The sequence below is a fragment of the Camelus bactrianus genome, chromosome 8, assembly GCF_048773025.1.
Source record: "Camelus bactrianus isolate YW-2024 breed Bactrian camel chromosome 8, ASM4877302v1, whole genome shotgun sequence".
NCBI classification, from domain to species: Eukaryota; Metazoa; Chordata; class Mammalia; order Artiodactyla; family Camelidae; genus Camelus; species Camelus bactrianus.
The window spans coordinates 14,963,424-14,989,027 of NC_133546.1; the positions used below are offsets into that span (position 1 = coordinate 14,963,424).

Below are 25,604 nucleotides of genomic sequence, written 5' to 3' on the forward strand. Positions count from 1 at the left end.
GGGGTTAAATTGGGTTAAATTTCTTTTATCATGTGCATATGTTATTTTCATAATGTTTTTAAAAAAGATTGATTTAATACAGGAAATAACTTGCTAGTAAGAAGAACTCTTCAAAAATGTTATGTGCTATCTTAGGAGGCCATTTGTTTCTCATAAGGTATCCAAGTACAGAATGGCTTTACACTTGACAGGGACCCTGCAGGACCAATTGCTGAATGGGTAAGTGGACCGGATAACCTTTGTTGCAGAGTTCTAGATTATGTTTAAACTCTCTTCCAATGCTGAGATTTATTCCAAATTAAAAAGGCAGTTAGTTTTAAGACTAGGAAGAACATATCTATAAGGAGGGCAGATTCAGAAAAAAGAATTCTTTAAGTGGTTTGATGTCAATTAAGTTCATTACTCAGTTAATTATTTAATGTGATCTCAATGTCACCACAAGTCAAAGTTCGAAAAAAGGCATTTCCAATCAGCAGATGAATAAACTAAAGCAGATGAATAAGATAAAGTCAAAGTGCACATTTAATTTAATTCATATTTCCTTTTGAAAAGGATATCTAGCTCCCTCAATTTTTGTCATGAGCAGCACTTTTACTAAATCTTGTTAAATAGAAAAGTAGTGTCATCTGGAGAGAAGTACTGGTGAAAAAATGACAAGGAATGAGAAATAAAAAGCTCAAGAAGCTAATTTTCATCTCAGTTTTTCTTATTTGTACTTCTATTTTAGGTTCAAAGTCAAAGCTATTGCCTAACAATATGGTAAGATCATAAATATAACTGGAAAAACAGTATTAAAGTATCATTAAAAATGCTTATGATTTTATATACGTAATTAAAAAAACACAATTTACTAGCTAGATCAATATCATAGATGATTTCTGTAGAGAAAATAGAGAAGAAGAAATCATTTTTTGGTAGCAACGTTAGTTATGGAAGAGCCTCTGGCAATTGTAACAAATACAGAAAGTAGGCTATTTCCCACTGCCACCATGAAAATTGGTTTGAATGAGTGAAGCACTTGCTCTTTGTATCTATAGAAGTTGTCAGTGTTACAAAAAGCATACTTATATGAATGGAAAAGGATACCAGAAAGTCTCGGAATACAGTGAATGAAAAAAGTATTTATTGGCACTTTTCAGAAGTCAGGAAGAGTCAGGTGGTATGGCTCAAGGAGGGGAAAATGTAGTTTTCTGGCCTTACTACTGATAAACAATTTTCCCTTCAATATTTGTTCTTAGCAGGTAAAATAAGAGTCTTCTTCCTATTGATAGAATTTGAAATGAAATCTCTAACTTGAATTTATTCTTTCTATTTGGGGTTTATTTTTGCTTCTGATACTTGTAGTACTTTAATGACTAAAGTGTAATTTATTTCCTTTACTTGGTGCTGAGATGAGCAGTATCCTGGTAGAAGTTTCATTAATTTACCTCCTTTTCTCATGCTATAGCAGAGGGCATATCAAGCAATATATCTTTTATAAATATGAATTCTCGTTTTTGAAATTTTTATTTTAGTATATTTTGATTTCAAATATTAAATATAAATATAATGCATTTTGGATACCAAATTTATTTACGTATGTTCTCTCCTCAATTTGAGAAAAATATTTTCCTATGATTCTAGTATCTGAATCAAATTATTTTTCTACTCTGAAACAGTATGTTTCAGGAGTTTTAGAAAGATCAATTTCACTGTAGGAGGCAGAGATGTTTCTTTTCTCTTTATTACCTATACCACACAAATTAGAGTTCAGAAAAGATCCTTACTTAAAGATTAGTATTATTCAGGTCACCTCATTTAGTGCTGTGTAAAACTGTAGAGCATCACACATGTACAAGCTAACATCATAAGAGATGCATTTTTCAGAAAAGAACAGTCCTTTGATTTGACTGAACCAAGTCACTGAAACGCCAGATCAAGATTTCGACACTGGGTGATGTATAAACCTGGGTCAACACCAGTTCCATAGTGAACAGAAGGAAATGAGATAAAAGCACCCACCCAATACAGTATGCATGTGCACAGATAACACAAAGGTACACAGCCATATGAATGTTAGGAAATTCCCTATACATATAGGTATGTTTAAAGAAACTGATCGTGGTTGTTAGAGCAGTCCAAAGGTTGTTAGACAAGTAATCTGAATGGCTGATTCTGGGGAACCCTGCTTTTTTGGTAGGCTTGAGTTCTCAAACCAGAATCCCCACTCATTAGCAAATTCTTTTACCTTCTTTATAAAAAGGTGCTCACTACACCCACCCACAGTATTACTTTATTGTTTCAAGTTATTTCTAATTATATCTATATATATTGATTTCTTTCCTGATAACTGCCTGTTTGATTTATTTTTATTGAGTGATCTTTTAGCTCCACGCTTCTCAAACTGACGCACACGTGGCCTTTACAGTGGAGCACCAGGGGCTATACGAAGCTATAAGATAAATGTGAAGCATCTTTCCAGAGAGTTTATTTTGAAAATCTGGAAAGACATAGTGCTGTAGTTAAAAGTGTCCCGTGGGCTCTGTTGTCAACTGCCTTGTTAGAATCTTGACTCTGCCACCTGTCCTTTGGCTAAATTCTTAACCTATCTGTTCCTGAGTATTTTACGCTGAATATATGAAGAACACTAGTGCCTACTTTATAGCTGGCTGTAAGAAATGAATGGGCTTTCAGAACAGCGTCTAGCATATAGTAAGCATTCAGTAGGTTTTAGTTGTTATGTATCTTGGTATCAGATTATTCATTTCCCCCTCCTTGAGCAAATATAAACAAGGATGGAGAGACAGGAAATGCTGGGGGATGGATTTAGATAGGGAGATCAGGGATCACTGAAAAGGTGACTTTTGATTAAGGACCTGAAAGGAGTGAGGGACTTAACTGTGGATTCTGGGAGGAAAGAATTTCAGACAGAGGGAATAGCAAGTGCAAAGGGCCTAAGGTATGCCTTGTATGTTTAAGGAATAAAGGCCAGTAGGGCTAGAACAGAGTGAGGTGGTGGAAAGGAAAACTAGTGGCGGAGAGGCAGTCAATCATGTAAGACTCTGTAGCCTTTACTTTGAAAGAGATAGCTATCATGTGCAGATATAATATGAATTATGCTTTGGGGGGGTTTATAAATGACAGAAATTTATTTTTTACAGTTCTGGAGGCTGGAAGTCCAAGATCAAGGCACCACCAGCATGGTAAACATGAGCACTCTCTTCCTGGTTCATAGCTGGCACGTTCTTGCTGGGTTCCCACACGGTGGAATTGGGCAAGAGGTCTCTCTAAAGCCTCTTTCCTAGGAGCACTAATCCCATTTATGTGAGCTCTTCCCTCATGACCTAATCACCTCACAAAGGGCCCCCATCTCCTAATAGCATCATCTTTCAATTTTGGGAAAATACATTCAGACCATGGCACCTGTGAAGGCTTGGAAACTCACTGTTTGCACATACAGACATTAACTGTAGGCCACTCAATTATCCTTCAAATTTGAGACCTGGGCACTGAGATGACAGAATATAAATGGTTTGCCATAAATGCATCAACACAATCATCTTCAAATTAATGATACGTCAAACAGCATCATATTTAGAACCAAAGAAAAGCACATTGTTTTTTTATTATAGGTATAGTTCATAATAATATTAAACATCATAGGTGTTCAATAATTTTTAAGGTGAAATATGATTTTTTTTTTTTTTGCTTTTAAAACTATTTCTGTGGCGGCTGAGTTAAAAGAAGACCATAAAAAGGAAAGGGTGAAAGCAGGTGGGCTACTGCAGTAACCATCAGAGAGATGATGGTGGCTCAGACCAGGTAATGACAATGGCTGGGAATGGTTAAAAAAGAAAAAAAGAGAGGTCTTGATATACTTTGAAGGTTAAGATTGACAGGATTTATTGTCAATTACAAGTGAAATGTGAAAGAAGGAATGAGTCAAGGGTATTTCTGAAGTTTCTGGCCTGGTTAAGTTTCCATTAATTGAGATGGGAAGAGTAAGTTGGGGGCAATGTCAAAAGTTGCTTTAGACATAGTTAACCTGAGATGCCTCGTCAACATTCAAATGGAGATGTTAAGTAGGTAGTTAAACAAACTGCTTAAAATTCAGGGAGTAAGTCCAGGTTAGAGTTACAAATTTGGGAGTTATTAGCATATAATAATATTTAAAGTCATGAGGCTGACTGAGATTATCTAGGGAAGAAAGGAAGCCCAATGACTGAGCTGAGGCTTTGATCTCACTTCTTTGAACAAAGAGGTGAAAGGTCAGAGAAATGAGGAAGAACTAGCAAAGAATAAAAGGAGAGGTGGAATCCATCCTTCAGTAAGTCAAGTGAACAAAATATTTCACAGAGAAGAGGGTGCTTAACTGACACATATCAATGAAGACAAGGGCTGAAAACCTCTAGCTTTAGTAACGATGCTGCCACTGATGGCCTTGAAAGGAGCAGCTGTGGCTGACTGTGGTGGGAAAAGTGCTGACTAGAGGAGATTCAAGACAGAATGGGAGAAAGACTGAAGACAGCAAGTTTAACTAACACTTTAATTTATACTCCAGTTAAATATGAATATTGTATATCTACTTCAATCAAAAATTCCTCTTATCAAATTATCTGCATATAAAAATTTACTCTCTGGGTGGGTTGGGGAGAGGGAGAAATAGGTGAGGGAGATTAAGAGGTACAAACTTTCAGTTACAAAATATTGAGTCACAGGTATGAAATGTACAGTATGGGGAATACAGTCAATAATTATATAATATTTTGTTTGGTGAAAGATGACAACTAGACTTATCATCGTGATCACTTCAAAATGTATGGAAATAGCGAATCACCATGCTGTGTACCAGGAACTAACACAGTGTAGCGGGTCAATCACACTTCAAAAACAAACAAACAAATTCAGAAAAAGAGATCAAATTCATGGTTGTCAGAGGCAGGGGGTGGGCTTGGGGTGGGGAGTGGTGGAGGGAGGGGGAATTAGATGAAAGTAGTCAAAAGGTACAAACTTGCATTTATAAATAAGTACCAGGGATGTAATGTACAACACAATAAAGATAATGAATACTGTTGTACATTGTAAATGAAAGCTGTTAAGAGTCAATCCTAAGAGTTCTCATCAGAAGGAAAAAAAAATTAAATCTACTTCTTTAGTGTTGTATCTATATGAGATGATGGGTGTTCAGTAAACCTACTGTGGTAATCATTTCATGATGTATGTAAGTCAAAACATTCTGTTGTACACCTTAAGCTTATACAGTGCTGTATGGCAATTATATCTCAAAAAAACTGGAAGAAAAAAAATGCTCTCCATTTAAAAGTCAGCAACTATTCAAACATAGGAAATCTATTTTGATGGAAGGAGAGCAGAAGAAAGGACTCTGGGGGAAGAATAGGAATTAAATATCAGTGGCAAAAATAATGGTATATTAAAAATCATTTACTTCCAAAACTAAACAAAAATGGTTCCAATTTAGTCACAGACACATGGAAAATTAAAAAAGTTTTAGCACAATTTCTAGTGAAATCAGAATGACCCACGGACTTTTAAAACACAGGTGCACCCATGCACACATGCACCTCTAGGCTTCACCATTCAGAAACTCTAACTGAGCAAGTTTGGGCTGAGCCTGGGCATTTTTATTTTCTGAAAGCTCCATAGGTGATAGTGGAATCTGAAAACACCACAGCCCAGCTTGGGTTGGGAATCACTAGAATATAACTGTTTAAAACATTAAAAAAACCAGAATAGTCAGGCTCCTTTAAGAAACTCTAAAGTAAAATCACTATTTTTAGAAATTTTAAAAAGGACAAGGGGTACTAGTGGTAGCAGGGGGCTACATACTGCATGGGGGTGATGATATAGTATTTTCCAACCTGCAATACTTGGAACAATTCATGGTGATACAAAGATGACTGAGACACATCCTTACCCTAAAGGACTCCAGCTAATCCATAAAACTTGCGTCAATATTCAAGAAAACAAACACTTATCCTCCACTTTTTTATCTGAATGAGTTTAACAATTCCCTGTCAGAGATTAAATAACTTACAGGGTCAGATAAAATATCACATGATAGAAATTACCTAACTCAATTAATATAAATACAATTTAGTATTATGCCAACATTAACTAGTCTAATTCATAAAAGGATAATCATAGTTAGAACTAACACTCTTATTCACAGTTCCAAATAAAAAGAAAGGTTGCATTAACTGATGTTTAAGGGAGGCTGAAAGAATCAACCATCAGAAACAAGATTCAAATTTCTCTTTGAGTTATTCAAGAACTTGTAGCAATTTAAACTTTGATATAAAATAAAAGTAACAATGTTGTATTAGGAAAATGAAGAATAGAGAATTATTCTAGTCAAAGAAGGCACATTTACTTGTCAGTCAGTCCACTAATCTCTTACTAAAATGTGTGTTTTCCAATTTCTATAAAATAAGAGTAATTTCATTTGAAGGAACCAATCAGATAGTGACTATTTTATGAGCCCCCAACTGTTGTTCAAAGTTTTTGTCTTTGTGTTTGTTTGCTTATTTCTTTATTTGTGTGAGAACTAAGTGGATTTCCTAATCTCAAGACCTCTACAGTCTGTAGGCAGATAAATTCATGCTAAAATCAAGTATTTACATTCTCAGTTAGAAGGATGTGGTGAGTTAAAGTTTGAAAGTAAGCTGGCTTCATGCAAGCAGTGTATTCTAGTGCAGAGAAGAAATGTATCTAATTAAACAAGAAAATGTGATTGAAATTAAGCAAGAGAAAATTCAAAGAGGTACCTAATGCAGTGGTTTTTCAGAGTGGGGAGCTGTGAAAAATTACTCATGCCAGGACTCCATCCCAGAGATTCTGTTCCCATTGTTTTGGGATGGAACCCAGGCATAAGTATTTTTGTAGTTTCTCCAGGCAAATGTAAGGTCTATTTTGTTATTTTCACTTGAATTACTACTGTATTCTTTGGAAATAAATAAATTTAACAAGAGCAGAAAAAAAAGTGTGTTTTCATGAATTTTAATTGCAGAAAATTTAAAGGAAAAGTCAGCACCACCATAGGTGAGAGTAATTGAAAAAGTTTTATAAACAGTAAGAAAACAAATAAATAGAGTTGATTATTCTGAAGATCTGATAACTCTTACCATTCAAGCTTTAAATTATAAGATACTAAAATTGAAATTCAAAATTTACTATGAATACTCTCAAAGGTTCTTAAGATAGTATTATTTCAGGCAACGTTTAAAAGATAAAATAGTAAAACTGATACCCATTTCTATAGTGAAATCAAATGTACACCAATCAAGCCCCGAATGGAAAATGATCCCAACTCCAATATTATCATTACCTTGTGTGTAGGCAGCATCATCAGATCCCATACTCAACTTCCGTGCTTCACTTATTCTATCCACATGTGCTAAAGTAGGGTCCGTGAGGTGCTGAATATTCTCTGTTTCTACATAATGATCAGGATGGTTTAGAAGATTTGTAAGTTCAAAGGTAGGGGACACTACCCCTGGTGAAACTGCAGGGGGTTTATTGGGAGAAACTGTAATTTTGAAAGTATATTTTGTATTGGGCTGAGTGACCACCACTCGAGGAGAAGTTGCAGAGTTATTGCCTACTGCTCGACTTTTGGGAGGGTGGTGATGAATAAAGGCAGGACCCATGCTCACTTGCCCGGACATATTCCTGGCGGTAGCAGATGCTCCAGAGTTTGTGGATATAAAGAGGGTGGGCTGATTCCGCATGACCTGCTCATCTCCTGTGGTGGCATTAGCTGAAATATAGACCTTAGGTTGACTACGGGACATTACCTCATCAGTATTCGGGGGACTGGCAGCTATGTAAACAGTGGGCTGATTTCTATTTAAGGTCTGGCTGTTGACCGAAGAGGAACTGCTGGAGGTTCGAGGTCCAGAAGAACGTAATTTTGAAGAACTGTTTCTTTGTGGGGGTTCAAGTTTGATTTCAATCTGGTTTTTTCGAGGTCCTGTTGAAATATTCTGAATGTTATATTGGCTGTGGGCAGAAGACTGTGAGCCACCAGATGAATGAACTGTTGGTGGCTGTGGGGTAGTAGGTGAACTGATGGGCATGTAGACATGAGAAGTCTGGTGGCCTTGCTGATTGGGCTGCTGGGCTGAGGTATGTGGCAGAGGAGCAGATGCAGGATATGTAGTCCAGGGACCAGGCTGTGAAGGTTGATAAACTTGTTGAGGGTTCATGGGATTAAACTGAGATACCCAGCCAGAATGCTGTTGTGTCTGTCGAGTTGTACCACTAGGAGTTGTAATGTAGGGCCTAATATAGATAGAATTTCCCTGTGGACTGTTAAGTACAGGTGGAGGTACACCATGTATGTGCAAAGATGTAGGAGTATTACGACCAGTCTGGATATTTGGGGCTAAAGTTACCATAATGGGATTAAATCTCGGAGTTTGTTGAGAAAGGTTAGATGTTCCTTTGCTGCCTAAGTGAAATCCAAGATGTGGTGCTGAATTTGAAGCACCAGATGTACTGGACATTCCAAAAACATTGAAGCCTTGAGGAACTTGAGCTGGTGCTGTCTGTGGCTCCTGCTGAAATAGTTCATTATTGGACTGACCACCTTGAAGTTGTCCATCACTAATGCTGTGCGTTAGAGTCCTACTTCCATTCATTCTATTTCCTTCTCTTCCATGGTGGTAAACATTCTGTGACTGCAAGTCCAAGTTGAGAGAAGTCATGTGATTGCGTAGACCAGAAATTCCAGAATCATCCGAAAAATTCAAGTCTCCTTCACCATAAAGATACCTTGTACTCTCCTGAGAGAGAACTGCACAGCAGGCATCCAGGTTATTATTATTCTATAAAACAAAATAAAAACAGCATGATGTTAACAACCAGAAGCTAATGCATATACTGTCATCATTATTAAAATACCACATGATTAACAAGTGATTAGTCAATATAATTATAAAAGATATATTTGAGAAGAACTAATATTTATGCAAATAGTTGAATTAAAGATCCCCATTACTAACATAATGAAAAAGTTCTCTAGCAATAACTAAAAGTGAACCAAGTCATTGTTCTGTTTTAGAAGCTATTTTATAGTAAATGGATTCATGCAAATACAGTACAATTACAACTTAATTAAAAATGCAATCTAAATGTTGAACAAAATATAAGCACTTGATTAAGCATATAATACTGTACAACTAATATTCTGCACATTCAAGTGCTATGTGATTCTTTTAAAAATGACCTTTAAAAAAACTAATCGTAGTATTTAAATTAAAAAGTTCTAAAATTAATAACAAAGGCATCTCAATTCTTTACATGCTTCTGCGTGTTTTAAAAAAACCCTACCCATATCTACATATATAATATAAGCTCAAGGTAGCCTGCAGAGTAACTGAGTTTCCTTCTCTGCCTTTAGACAGCACCAGATAATTATACTCCAGAGAAATGAAAACAAAACAAAACAAAAATAATCAGATTGTTTTCAAAGAATTCTCATAAGAGACTGACAAACCACTCCTCATAAATCATCCATAAAAATATTTACTGAACACCTACAATATGTACAGCATTCTGTTTGAAACTGTGGAAGACCCAATGACGTATAAAACCAAACTTCTCCCTAGAAGAGTTTGCAACTCAATTAGGGAGATAAACTATGGATTTATGGAAAGGTAACATTATTAAAACACGAGTATGTGCCAAATAATGAGTGGTATTGAAGTTCAACAAAGAGTTAATATTATAGGCTACTGTAGAAAGGACTATGTTAATGAGGGAGGTACCATCTGATGGGCTTCAGAGTATATGTAGAACTTGGATAGAAAAAAGCATTCTTGGTGAAAGGAAGTTAAAGATAGACATAAATGTGATAGTAAGTAAAAGTTCTAAGCAAGGTAATTAGAACAGATCTAGCTGGAGTTAAAAGGTTTGTACTGGAAATTTTGTAGAACAAATTGTTAAAAAAGCAGACTGCCATTAAATAATTGTGGGTTTTGAAAAATGAATCATACTAGACTTTGGACTTCAATATAGGTAAAGGGGAGTTATACAATGGACTATTACTCTGCCATAAAAAAGAGTGAAATAATGCTATTTGCAGCAACATAGATGACCTAGAGATGATCATACCAAGTGAAGTAATTCAGACAGAGAAAGATAAATATACGATATTACTTATATGTGGAATCTAAAAAGATGATACAAAGGAATTTATTTACAAAACAGGCTCACAAACATAGAAAACAAACTTAAGGTTACCAAAGGGGAAGGGGTGAGGGATAAACTAGGGATTTGGGATTAACAGATACACACCACTATATATAAATTAGATAAACAACAAGGACCTACTGTACTGCACAGGGAACTATATTCAATATCTTGTAATAACCTATAATGGAAAATAATCTGAATATATATATATATGTATATGTACAACTGAATCACTTTTCTGTATACCTGAAACACTGTAAATCAACAACTACAATAAAAAATTTTAAAAATATATAGACAATGGGGAGAGCCACTGAATATAAATTAACAGAGAACTGAAGATACAAAGGATGTTTGGGGAACATGGCTCCACTGATACTTAAGAACAGGAAAAGGGAAACTTTTTGCCAAGAAGACCAGTTAGAAGTCATGAAATAACAACTGACAGTGGAAACAAATTATGAACGACTACAGATAGTCAACACAATTTGGCACAAAAGAGAAAGAGGAGTCAAAGAGAAATGGAAGATTAAGAGTGTAACAGAAAGCTGATGGTTTTAGACATAAAAAAGATGAATAACCAAGTTAAAATGTCTACAGGCAGTTTGATACGAGATTAAATTTTATTAGAGAAAACTGAACTAAAAAGTATCTTGAAGTCTTGTTAAAAAATGATGGTCCACAGTTTGAATAGGTAATGCAAAAGGTTAGTGAGCAAGGTTTGACTTTTTTCCCTCCCCAAATCAACTGATCAGATCTCTCATGCTATAAAAATCCTTTTATCCTACTCATAACTCTGAATTGATACATTAGTTTTTCAAATAAAATTTAAAAATTCATCACAATCTTTATCAACTGATTACTCCTTCTCATAGACCTTATCTTTTGCCAAACCTAATCGGCACTTTTTGCTTCAAGCTAACTTTATTGCTATTCTTAGTAAATTCTTCCTTCTAAGTCAAAACTCAAAGATCTCATCGTCTCATCTCTCTGTCAACATTCCCAAATTAGATTGTATATTCCCTACCAAATCCAATCTCACACTTCCTTTTTAAAAGCTGATACTCATATTTACCAATTCTTCTTCTCTAATTCTCTAGAGCTCTCAAAAACCCCTTCAATTCTGTATAATCTCTCATTATTTAATATGTCCTAATCCCAGCTATGTCGGAACTCACATGTTCTTAGGTTATTTACTCTCTACAGACTTTCTTATCATAAAAGACATAAAAGAACTTACAGGGATTTTATAAGGCTATAACAGGATAAAAGGAAATGTACTTTTCATTAAACCTTTTATTTCAGAAAATTTTAAACATATACAAAAATAGAGTAAATATGACAAACTCTCCCAATTCATCATCCATCTTTAAAAATACCCATATATGGCAAATCTTTTTTTATCCAGTGTGTATGCCCCAGCAACTCCCTCCACGAAGCTAGATCAGCCCTGATATTATTTTGTTTTCATCTGTAAATACTTCAATATGTATCTATTAAAAAAAATAACCACAATGCTGTTATCATAAAATAATCAATGCTTAATATCACATAATATCCAAATAGTGTTAAAAGTCCCGATTGTCTCATAAATATCTTTTTAGTTAGTTTAAATCAAGATCTAAGCAAGGTGCACATGTTACATCTGGTTGATATGTCTCAGGTTTCTTACAGTAATTAACCCTCTCCTCTTTTTAAACATTTTCTAGACATTTGTTTTTTCAAAAATGATCATTTGTTCAGCAGAATTTGCCATCTGGACTGGCTGAGTGCACCCTATGGTGTCAATATTTCCTGTATTTTGTTACAAACTAGAAGTTATAACTATAGGTGTGAACAGATTCTCGTACAAATTTTTGGCCAGACTCTTTATAGGATTTATTTCTTACTATATCGCAAGGAGGCACAATAATACATCTGACTGTCTTTTTGTGATATTAAAGCTGATTGGTGGGTTCTGATGTTGTCAGCTTGATTTAGCTAATGATTTTCAGCCGTCACTAATTATTAATTATTTAGAAACTTTATTTCATTAGGGACTGCAAAATGGTGGTATCCCATTTAATTGGGGTAATATCCCAATTATAAGATTTCTTCTTCATATATTAGTTGCAATTCTTCCTCAAAGAACTTGCTCTTTTCAACTACTTAGTTACCTTACTCTTTGCAAAGAAGAAGCAGAATAAATAAGTTCTTTCTCTTTACTGGTTTTTAGAATAATGAATTGGTGCCCTAGCAAATGCCAAAAATGACAGACTTATTTTCAGTATCATTATAAACTCCTATGTTTTTAACATTTTGATATGTGTCAACTGATTATGGTCATTATATCTTATCTTTAGGCTAGTGGGAATTACTTCAAGTTGGCTCCTGTGTTCATCTGACATGAACCCAGTCGTCTTTCATAGCTTCCTTGCTTTCTAGTAAGACAGGATGCCCAAGATCATCTTGTACATTTCCTATCCCAGACTTAGAGTCAGCTGTTTCTCAAAGAAGCCCTGGTTGCTTTCAGTGGGGAACTGCAGAAGACTCCCTTTAATGTATATCAAAAAAGGTGGGATGAGTTTTTAAAAGGTTGAGAATCATTGCTTTTTTTGTTTATATACAAATCTGCATTTCAAAGCTACAAGAGTCTGAACCATTATTTCCAGTTTCTCTTTCATTTTTCCTCAAGCTTCTTGCACAGAGATTACAGGCAGTATCAAAATATGCACTGTTATTATTCTTCTCAAACTGATTCATTCACTCTTTCAACCGACATTTACTGAGTATCCCATTAGGCAAGCAGAAAGGAATACAATCACTGTTCTTAAGGATCTCGCTGGTCCAGTATAAAAGATCAATGGGCATACAAATAAATATAATGCAAAACGGTAGGTGTTTTAACAGAAATATGGATAAGGGCTATAGGTGGAGGGTATATGAAAAGGCTTCAACTAAGGGTATGGTTCTAAGGTTTACAAATAACTGAATGGACAATCCTTAACATATTATTTTGAAAAGAAATAGCAATTTTACACCTACAGATTCAAACTCCATAGTAAGAGAATTAAAAAACAGTGAAAATTTCAGCGAAAAAAATCAAAGCACCAACTATGCAGTATTTTCACACTATTCTCAGTTATGATTTAATTGCCAAATATAAATTTTAAAGATATGAATTACACCTGCTGATAACAGCTATCTGAGAGAATCCATAGCACAAGGAAACAATATCAGTAGTTCCAAAAAGAGGGAGCTGAGCAGGAAACAAAGTCAAGAAGAGAACTGAGAACAGATACTTCTGTTCTCGTCCTAAGAAGCAAGATGTTTAAGAACATGTATACAAAATGGCTGTGTGGCACAATCCTTTACCACTAATTCTTCATATTTTGTATACTTTTTTTTCCATCTAGAAAAGCTCTGAACTGGCATATTATAGGAAGGATCTCTTCAGAGGAAAGACAGACGCCTACTTACTCAGCTGAGAAAGCTCCAGAGAGCAGCTCCCAAAAGAAAGGCTATCGCCAAATTAGAGGTGTTTATACTACATCTAGAGGTAACTCAATTTGCCATTACAGTTTAAAAATAACCCTAAATTTGGGGAGATTTACACCCAGTTATATTCCCAGAGGAGCCCTCCCCATTCCTTGCTTGTCACGTTTTCTGTAATATCAGCTTAAAGGCACATTACTTGGATGCCCAGAATGATTATCAACACAACTTAAGAGTTGGTGTTGGGAAGCACATTTATAGGGAGGTTTGTTTTTGTAAAACCACATTAACATAGTGAAGGTGACAGATGCCCAAAGAAAGTTCTAAATCTTTTATTTTCTATTTTTTGATGAAGTTGAAAACATGTTCACTTATTTTATTATTCTTTTTTTATTGAAGTATAGTCAGTTTACAATGTTGTGTCTACTTATCTTAGTTTTTAAAAGAATAAGTAATTCATTTACAGAGACTAAAACATTAAAAGACATACATTGAGAAGTTTCACTCTCCTCTGGCTTGTTCTCTCTTGACCGCCATGGGTAGCCATCTTTCATTAATTTTGTTTTTTAATCCTTCCAGTGTTTCTTTATGCAAACAGGGGCAGATATACGTACATGTGTATATTTAGTCCCCCTGCCTTCATCTATATATGCTGCTCTACGTTTTGCTTTTTTAACTTAATATATCCTGAAGATCATACTGTAAGCGTTCTTCCTCCCTCTCTTCCTTTCTTTCTTTTTAATATTTAAAATAATTCTACCAAAGGCTCTCTATGTTTTACTCCTGGTTAAGGTACTTTCAAATCTCTAGAGCCAGGCTATTGGAACAATGTTTTGGACAGTTCTTTCTTTCAATAGTAAGTCTTACAGAATTTTATTGAAAAATCTGTAGTATTTTTCTATTTTTCAATGACTCACTGAACATTCTCAGTATAGTCTTATCAGAATATGCTATTAGGATAATTAGGAAAAGGTACCTGAGTTCTAGGGGGAGGTACATTCCCCTCACTATCTCTGCTCCTGCCCATACTTTCTTTAGCTTCTGACTCCATTTTTATTACCCTTTTCTCCTTTTTTTCCCCCATTCTTTTCATTTCATTGTACATCTGATATCAACAAATGTGGACTACTGATTCACTCACCAAATATTTATTATGGGCCTTCCACTATTATTACTGTTACTTGTACTGGCTGCTAGCATTTATTAAGCACTCATTACAAACGGGTATCCTGTAGTTGCTTACCTGCATTACCATATTTAATTCTCTATGAAGTTTTAAAATTTCCATTGCACAGTTGAGGAAAATTGAGGGTCAGAGAGGTTAATTCAATTACTGCTAATAACTGTCAAAACTTTATCACCAAAATATATGCTATTTATTTGTTATTATTGAAAACTCTTATATTATTTCCCCCAGCTTTAACTGAGGAATGATTGATAAATAAAAACTGTATACATTTAGGTTGTACAAGATGATTTTTTTAAAGGTATACAATGTGATGATTTAATATACATATTAAAGGTATACATGATTACTACTTTCAGACACCAAAACTCATCTCTCTCCATTACAGCACACTAATGCCAAAGAAGATAAAAGAGTATTCTTCCAATGTTTAAAAAAAATACCAAGTTTGTATTAATACATTCAGAAATCATTGAACACTGACCTGTAACATGCACCTGGATACAACAACTTCAGGTACTTCAGGGAATTTTTGTCGCAGGTCATGTAAAACCTGAAAATCAATTTGGTGGCTTCCTTGGGCCATTCGTATATTGCCTGATCAGGACTATTTGTACAGTAGGCAATTCTAGGCCTTAGTGGAAATAGTACTCATCTCTTCTGTCCAAGCATTTTCTGTGAAAGAAGAAAAAAAATTTTAATGAGAACTTATTATAGAATGAATAATATTGTGGACTTAGAATTTCAACACAAAAGGGTATGTGCATTAGTATCTAACATTTAATATAAACTATAAAAATAACTATTCCTATAATGCTTTCCATATAGATATTTATAGTGTCTTTAACTCCTGATGGCAAACTTTCAGTGTCTAATTCCTAGGTATTTGTACGCTTTATAATGGCTGTGCCAAAAGGCATTTCAAATAAGAAACTGTCAAGGTTGTTTTAAAAAGGAAAAACGAGTAACTTTACTGATTTTTTTCTTAATGATCAGAGAACAGCCTCAGGTAATTTTGTTTACTCTATTTAAAATTCTTAAAGTTTGGATCCTGAAAGTTTTTTCTATAAACAGTTTTGCATGGTTTTTCTAAAAATGGTAAGTCAAAACATTTGCTATTTTGTCTTAGTTTTTTACTTAATCCTTAAGTGTGTAATCAATTAATTCTCAGGGGCTTAGTAGCATTTTATTCCCTCTGTTTCTATTAAATCAGTATTTAAAAAATATGAAAGCTTGGGCCCCAATCCCAGAGGTTCTGATTTAATTGGTTGGGAGCAGCCTGGGCACATGGATTTTTAAAAGCTCTCCAAGTGATTCTAAGATATGGAGCAAGTTGAGAATTACCTAACTTATTTTTATTCCTAACATTTCTATGTAAACCATGTTTAATCTTGAAAGCCTCTTTTGTGATACAAATAGTATATAAATATATTAAACCTAAACAACATAATATTTAAAGTCATTCCATTTGCATAATAATTTAAATACATTTCATTTTAACAACAAGACTATCTCTTTAAAACAAATTTCTCATCTGTCGTATTTCTCTTTTAACTTTGCTAACATAAGCTTAAATACAAGTCTGTAAATTCCATGAATACAGGAATTAGGTCTCTTGTTCATTACTGTATGAGCACGTTGTAACAGTTTTTAGCATAACAGTAGATATTTAAATGCTTTTAATAAACCCTGAATCAACAAAATAAAAGCTCATTTAGATATCATGTTTGATAAAGTCAGCTTTTTATTATCATTTGATTAATCTTTACCTAATTCTTTTATCTGTGTGACTTCAGCTTAGTACCATCTCCTAGGTAAAATCACTGCCAAACCAAGTTATTCGCCATTACAGATTCCCCCAATCTATTTATAACACACACACACACACACACACACACACACTTTAGCACTCAGAGTGGTGTTTCTACAAATGGGATGCAGGAGAAGAGAGAAATACTGGAAATTAGCAAATGATATTTAAACATAATATAAGGGGCGATAAACATGGTATAAACTGCTCATCTTGAGAAGCCTCCCCTGACTTCACTCCAGCTATCAGCTCATTTATCTGCCCCTTCCCTCTTTTGGCTTAAACTTCTTGAATGAGTTGTTTATACTTTAAGTGCCTTCATTTCCTATCTCTTAATCACTTCTAAACCTACCCCAGTCAGGCTTTCACAGTTTTCCTTCACTGAAACTACACTTAATCAAAGCTGTCATGGGCTTTCAGGCTGTCAAACTTCACCACCACTCCTCAGGGCTCATCTCACCAGACCTCTCCGCAGCTTATGACGCAGTCAACCACTCCCTCATACTTTAAACAATTTCTTTACTTGGCTTCTGAGATTTATATTCTGGATTTCCTCCTACCTACTGGCAGCTTCTCAGTCTTTGTCAGATTCTTTTCCTTTTCTGAATAACTTAAATGTTGGTGAGCTACGAAGTTTAGATGTAGGGTTTCTTTTCAATTACACCAACATTCTTCTTCAAGGTAATCTCATACAAATGCACTGCTTTAGATAGAGACTTTCCAAATTTACATCTCCAACTCTAAGGGAGCACATTCAGTTGGTCCTTCTCATATCCCATATCTAATCCACCACCAAGTTTTGTTGGCTGTTAACTACAAAACAAATCTGACCACTTTTTCCCACCTCTGTTACTGTTCTGGTCCAAGCCACCATCATCACACTTGCTTGCTTTTCTGATAGACTATCATGGGCACTAACAGGAAAATTGTTCAAATGTACAACTGTATTTTAGGGGTTCCACTTCCTGTACTGGCTGAGTAGTTCCTACTGGGCTCTCTCATGAACAACTATAACTAGATAAAGTATAAAAAAAAACTGCTTGAAGGCAGAAATAGCAAGCAGGGAACAGTGGTGTTGAGGGTTAGAAGAAGGGTTTCGGTACTTAGAGGAAGGGGACAGTAGAGGGTGACTTTCCATTTTTTAAATGGCTTTAAGACAGAGAGCAGGCCCCAGTTGGTTTGCATAGCTAAAACCCAAACAGTAAACCTGCAGTCTTACTCACTTAATGACCCAAAGGAGACACTCTGGCATAACCACAACAGCTGAAAAAGTAGTGAGTAAATTACAGAAAGGAGAGAAGCACCAAGTTCCATGTATAACTTCTCCACCTATCTCTAATCTCCCAACTACACATATGCAAGAGATTCCAAGCAGCCAGGCTTAGGCTAAAATAACTGAACTGAAATTTCAGAGCTTGTAGTTTGAATTCAGCCAAGTTAGCTGGCTACTAAAACCAGCAAGCAAGCACACCAACCAACCAGACAGCAGCACTCCCTAGAACGACACAACAGACCCCGCAGTCTCCACACCGTGTTGCTTATAGCGCCGTTAAGTTACATCCCAGAACTACTGCATGTGAGAAGCAGGGACACTGAGCCACACTTAAGGGGAAGATAGCTGGGGGAGGTCGAGCCCGAGATGACCCAGGTGCTAGAATCAGCATGTAAGGATTTAAAAGCAGCTATTTTGCCTATGCTCAAGGATGTAGCAGCAAATATGCTTGGATTTCTCGGGGGGGGGGGGGGGGAGAAACTACATTAAAAAAAAAAAAAATTCAAGAAGCAAAAAATACAATGTCTGAAATAAAAAAAATTCACTGGATGGATCTGACCACAGGTTGGAGTGGAAGAAAGAGTCAGTGAACTTGAAGACAAAGCAACAGAAATTATTCTAAACTGAAGGATGAAGAAAAGAAAATGATTGAGGTGGGGGGACAAATAGAACCTCAGACCTGTGGGAAAGTATCAAAAGCTCTAACATACCTTGGAAATCCAGAAGGAAAGGGGAGAGAGAAAGGGGTAGAAAAAAGTATTTAATAAAACAATGGCTACAAATGTCCCCAAGTTAGTGAAGGATATAAATTTACAGATCAATAAGATGGTGACTGGCTCCCCAGTCATCTTGATGGCTGCTCTTGGTTGGGGGCCATCCTTCACCTACGGCAGGAAGATCATGGTCACAAAGACGACAAAAAAGCTGCCAAAGTCAATCAACTCTAGACTCTAGATCAACTCTAGACTCCAACTTCTTATGAAAAGTAGAAAGTACATGCTGGGGTACACACAGGCTCTGAAAATGATGAGACAGCCAAAGGGAAACTGATCATCCTCACCAGCAACTGCTTAGCCTTGAAGAAATCTGAAACAGAGTTTTATTACATGTTGGCCAAAACTGGTATCCATCACTACAGCAGCAATGATATTGAATTGGGCACAGTGGATGGGAAATATCACAGAATATGCACACTGGCTATCATTGATCCAGGTGATTCTGATGTCATTAGAAGCATGCCAAAACAGACTGGTGAAAAATAAGTGATGCAAAATTCTTCTTTAATAAAACTGTCCAGAGCGTATTTTAAAAACAACAACAAAAAAGATCTTGATCAAGAAGACCAGCAAACCCTACCCAGGAAGAGCCAAAGAAAATCACACACTGCATAGCAGTCGAAGTGCTGAAAACCAAAAAAAAAATCCAAAACAAAACAAAACAAAAAACTTGAACGCAGCCAAAGAAAGAAAACATAGGGGAATAATTCAGATGAATGCTGGCTTCTCATCAGAAACAATGGAGGCCAGAAGATACTGAAATGACAAAATTTAAGTGCTGAAAGGGAAAATAAACAACAACTCACGTTCTACATCCAGCAAAAGTAAACTTAAGGACAGCGCAAGATAACTATTTTTAAATGTAGCCTTTATGGGTGAATAAATAAGTTTTACAACTAAATACATCACTGAAACGAACAAACAAACAGGTATTTAATTTCAAAAGGAAAATCAAGAAACATCTTACAACTTAATCAGGAAAATTATTTCTAATAACATACAAAAACGTATTTTCTATGGTTAAGATGCAAAATGACTGCTTTTCTGAGAAAAGAATAAAGAAATCATACTTTATAGAAATGCTTCTGGCAAGAGGTGCAAAATTCTGGCACATAATCTGCCACAGCTCAGAGGATCTTTGAGCTCGAGGAATAATTTCTTAAGGATTCTAAACAGCAGCAGAGTATAAACAGTACTACAAAACCTAATGGTAAATATATTGGATTTATAAAATGTGCCATGTTCTTTCCTTTCACAGAGTATGGAAACAATTTATTTCTGACCTCTCAATATTATAACAGTGCAGAGTACTAAGTGTTGGTTAATCGCTCACTTCGACTTCATGCTATGATAATTATCAAGTTTTCATTTTCACCATCGTTTAACGTGGTGGATTCTTTTAGGACTGTATAACACAAGGAACTGTTTAACTGTAGTCACAAGAAGAGACCACAGTCTCCAGATTGAAAAACAACAATACCAAAGAAAAGCAATGGGACTCACAGGTCTGATCAAAATTTGGGCATTTATGAGGCAACTGGGTATTAAAAACTGGACCGTCACCATCTATCCACAACCCGTGAATTTAAAGACTGCCTAGTGTGCAACAGATATCATGCTGGAGACACAAGTATTAGAGTCAATACCCTTGCTCTGCAGGTCACAGAAATTCTTGGATTAAAGGCACATCAAAACAAGCTCATAATTTAGATACCTATTTTAAGTCGCTCACTATTTCATTTTCTGTCTGCCTTCTGCTACCAGGTCTGCTGCCTGCTAGCTCAGTTTATCTTGTTGCTGACAGCCATTTTTTTCCATCTCATTCACATCATTCAAAAGCAGATTGGAAGAGAGCATAGTACATGAGGCAAATCTGAAGAGAGCAGAGAGCAAGAAAAAGGTAGGGGCCAAATCATGAAGTGACTTGTAGGCCATTAAAATTTGGAGGGTTTACTTTCAGAGTAATGAGAAGCAACTGAAATTTAAGCTCAGAGACAGGGAAGGTGACACGATCAGGAAATCATATGTCTATGAAGAATGGCTATAGCATGAAGAAAAGGGCAAAAGAATATATGAGAAGACCAGTTAGAAAACTACTACAGTCTAGTCAAGAAACAGTTAATAGCTTGTAATTGCAGATGGCAACGAGACTGAGTAGAAGGAAAAACTTAAAGGATATTAAGGAAGTAAAATTTAATAGAATTTGGAGATGGATTAGATACTGGGGTAAATAAAGAAGGAGGTGTTAAGGTTGATTTCAATTTTCAAATGGATGGTGATGCCATCTATAAACTAGCAAACAGTGGAAAAGGTCCAAGAAAAACCAAGGAGTAGATTATAAGTTTAGTTTTGAACATGCTGAATCTAGGGTACTTTTAAAACCTCAAAATGGTGATACCACAGAGGGAGTTTGGGTCTGGGCTGCAGATAAACATTTGAAAGGCATCTTTAGTGCTCTCATTAATTAAAACTTGAGCACAGATGAGATAATCTTACCATATAATTTAAGAATACTCCCCCCCCAAAAAAGAATACTCTAAGAAAAATATGCCTGGTTATATTATGTATAAAACATTATACAGTCATTATTAATTTTTTCCCTAAAGGCCAACATTCTTTGCAGCCCAAATATTAAACATTATACACAAAAACTGATTTTAAAATATATTAGTTTTTTGTTCAGAAGCTATCTTAACATGACACATCCTATAATAAAAAATTTACATAAAATTTTAAGTAAGACAACATGTAGTTTTTAAAAAAGCCAAATAGTACCAACAAAGTTTATCAGAGAAACCAGCATTTCCCTGCCCCATGCCTCTCCACTTTTATACTAATCACTGTCAATATTGAGCTATTTCTCCACATTCCTACACAAGGGCTATTTCTTGATTTTTCAGTTGTATACATTCTCTATGGATTTCCCACTGTGGAAAATGAAGATTTGGCTTTGTAACTCAGTTTCTATCCCACATATATACACCATGCTTCTTCATGCCTATGTCCATCTGTTCAATTACTTACTTCATAATTTTAACTTACATTTATATTCAGTATTTATATTACTTTTTCCTATAAATACTGTTAGCCTAGCCACTTAATCTATTAATAAGGGGTGGATTATATCTCCAACGTTCTTTCCCTACTAGCATTTTGGGAAGAAAAGTGTGTGTGTTGTTAATTTAAAAAACTGCAGAATATTAATCATATGCTACCAAAAGCTGGCTTTCCATCAAGTCCAATACAACAGCAAAGCTCTTGCAATCCTAACCCCAGAGGGAATGAGAAGAAAAGGGAAGGGAAGGGACAGGAGGGAAACACTACTATTCTACTATTGAAGTTATAGATTTAGATGAGATATATTACTTTTTAGCAAACCTTGACAAGAGATTAAAAAACAAACAAAACTCCCAAACAACTATGGAGATACATAAAAGTATGTCAAAGATTAAAGCTGCTGTTCCTGAGCAGGAGGTAACATACAGAGTAAATGATGGAAGAAAGTTTAATTCCCAGAGACCCAACTCTGAAAACAGAAGTAGCAACTAACTGGTAATGTACCTTCTATAAACTACTTAGGTTAACATAATTCAAACTTGGCAGTCAGTGCACTGGCCTTTACTATTAAAGTCTTAACCAAAAAAAGAAATCAATGAATACACTAAATGTTACTCTCAGAGTAACTTAAAAGGCTTAAAACTCTCCTAAGCAGCAGAATTTCAAGAAACTATTCTACTGTAGCCAACTGTTCCTAGAATTTTCTGGCAAAAGAACATGTTAATAGTTAAAAACAGAAATAACCTAACATTGCTAAATATTTCACTCTCAATTCTATATTAGTGGGCACTGTTCCATTTAATAAGATGAGACAATTAGGGGGAAGGTATAGCTCAAGTGGTAGAGTGCATGCTTAGCATGCATAAGGTCCTGGGTTTAATACCCAGTATCTCCTCTAATAAACAAATAAATAAGTAGACCCAATTACCTCTCCCCCCCGAAAATAAAAATAAAAATAATTTAAAAATAAGATGAGAAAATTAAATGGCTGGTTTAAGTATAAATTTTAGGATTCTGTAATGTGTGCTCATTTATGAAATTTAATCTGCCACTTACTGTCTTCTTGGGCAAATCATTAAACTGCTCTGTGTCTCAGTTTCTTCACCTATAAATTGGTGATGATGAGCAGCTACCTCATGCAATTTTGAGAATTAAATGAGTAATACACATAAGATAAAAAAGAGCACATAGCAAGCACACAAGTAAATAAAATAGCTTACTACTATCATTTATTCCTTGTAAATGATGAAAACAACTCCAAGAATTTAAAGGATTAGTGATAACAGTGAAAATTAATGGTATTGCACTTGCCTGGCCTACAGTAAAAACACAGTAATAATCATTTATTCTAAATATCGTGAATTTCTACAAAGTACAAGGGAACAGAACATTAGCAAATAGAGCTACATGCCACTCTGGCTGTAGAATATTGAAGGATTGGGTCTTTGAGGCCCTCCTTTTCCATGCATGTGGGATAAATAACTTGTTTAATTAAAGAACTCAGAAAAAGCTACCTGAAAACCAAACAGTAGGCTGGCTAGAAGGAGGGACAGGAGGAAAGGGGATTAGGAAGGAGGAGCTTGGGATGGGGAGCAGCTACAAGAGAGGATGAGAAAGGTCAACAAAGGCTGCAATGTCTAGTCGCTTTTATCATACAAGCTCTTGAGATACACTACCTCTAACATTTTAGTATTATTATGGAAACCTTTATACGTATTATATTTTTGCCCTATTTTTACATGGTTGAGTTTTACTGGAAAAATTTTAATTATAACAAAGAAAAATATAGTTCATAGTGAATACCACAGAGAAATAGGATGAAATATATAAAACTAAAATTCATTTCTCAACTGCATCAGGATTCTCCTTTAGCTTGTGGACAAGAAGGTAAGGGGGTCTTTGCATTTTAACATATATACCATCCTAAAATTTAACTTTGATTTCCACAGTAACCTTTACAGATGGTAACTTTTTCTATAAACAATGGAACCCTGAGTCAGACAGGACTCTAGGAAATTATCTTGTAAAAGTATGTAATTTAAGAGGTAGGAGAAAAGCTTGGTTATCCAGCAGACTCTTTTAACTAGACTTCCTCATCCACCCATACATCTAATTGTATCTCTTAAAGCCAACCCTTGACAACAGACAAAACTTTCTTACACAAGTAATGTTAGTTTCAAAGTGGAGAGACTACCTTGTTCACTGCTGTATCCTAAATACTTAGGAAGTGTAAGGCATGTAGTAGATGCTCAGTAAGTATCTGCTGCAGTAAATCTCTAAATATGCATCAGAACAGATTCAGGTTAAAGACTACTATAACAAGTGGTGGTATTTCTCCAAACTAAAGTGTTTGCCTTACCCTTGGCTATATACATCAGTGCTGCTATAATACTTCTTTTGAAACTGCACATTTATGCCAGTGCAACTGATATATTAGGGAAAAATCTTAACACAATGAATTGTGCTGTGATTCCATCTGCGAGAAACACTAGGTGAATGCAGAAAACCATACTCAGCTGAAATAAGCTGCATATGAACACACAAAATGTAAATATGAACACACCTTAAACATCTGCCAGCTACTTCAGCTCACTACGTCCTCATGGAATCAGTCACACCCATTCACTTCTGGTACACAACTTTTCTTCTGATTTCAGAAAATCTTTCCTCAATGACTTCACAGTAACAAGCTGCCACATCTATGCTCATTTTTATAAGCAAACTTCAGGTCTCTTCAAAAGCAAAGCACAGTATTTATCTGTGTAAATACTGTGTAAGTTTTTACATATTTCTTAGCCATTTGACATGAGTAAAATTGTACTGTCATGTTTTTAAAGGTTCCTATCTCTTTAAATCTTCACTGATGACATTTTTGAGTGTTGTACCCCAAATTTCATTTGTTTCCTGTACATCCTGTGGGTTTTTGTTTCTTTTGGGCATGATTTTTATAGCATGATGCTTTTCAGGGACATATATATCAAATTTTAACAGAACCGTCTGTACTGCAAAGCCCCTTTGATATCAACAACTGTTATTAACTTCCTCAGGATGCCTAACGGGAAGGTAGAATGTTTCAACTTACCTGTTTGGTTGTCAACATGAGGTTAATGTTTTTTTACTACTAATTATTACTTGTGTCTCTTCTGTGGACTAACTGACATGATCAGACTATGCAGTGAGTTAGCCATAATTTTTTTTTGAGTTATAGCAAATTTTGAAACTTCTTGGCCTCAATGAAGATTTAAACTGAAAAGAAAATTACCTTTCTAATTATATATACTATTTAAAATACCTTTTACATTATTGATGTAGTATGTAAGTGTCTCATCAAATGCCAGGTAGGTAATAGCTGATGTACTTCACACGATTAATTTTAAAAGAATTTACAAAATGTCATTAATTGATCATGAAAAAATTCAAAATTATTTTAAATAGCAAATTATTAGAATTATTATTTCTTGGAGTATGATGTTACATCTTTATTAAGGCAAAGCAAACTTTCCTGCTAAATTCTATAATGTCAAATTATTTTCCTAAGAGTTAAAATTCAAGAATTATACTTATGGTAATTAAAATCTAAAATTCAAATACTATTATCATTTACAATTAAAAACAGAAGTATAATCCATCTTTAAGATAAACTTTAGTATAAAACGCCTGTAACATTGAATCATTTTACACATTTGCAAAAATAAAAAACATACCAAATCAATCACCTAAATGCTACTTACTTTAAGTTACTGATCATGTTCAGATTTAGTGTCACTTAAAAGCTTAAAGGGAGCAAAGGATTATGTTACCAGAAAATGTATTTCTCAACTTTATAAGCCTACA

The 25,604-nt window shown here is 35.1% G+C and overlaps 1 protein-coding gene across 3 annotated transcripts in view; it reads right to left on the reverse strand.

The window, feature by feature from the left end:
• The window catches only part of TAB2 (TGF-beta activated kinase 1 (MAP3K7) binding protein 2), a 76,317-nt gene that overhangs the window by 19,409 nt on the left and 31,304 nt on the right, over positions 1-25,604 (reverse strand). For all 3 annotated transcript variants that reach the window (XM_074368195.1, XM_074368194.1, XM_074368196.1), the window contains 2 exons: positions 15,339-15,529; positions 7,325-8,825 (listed from right to left, as the gene is read on the reverse strand). In XM_074368195.1, the coding sequence (XP_074224296.1) occupies positions 7,325-8,825; positions 15,339-15,440 (1,603 nt within the window). In that variant the 5' untranslated portion in view covers positions 15,441-15,529. The remainder of the gene's footprint in view (positions 1-7,324; positions 8,826-15,338; positions 15,530-25,604) is intronic.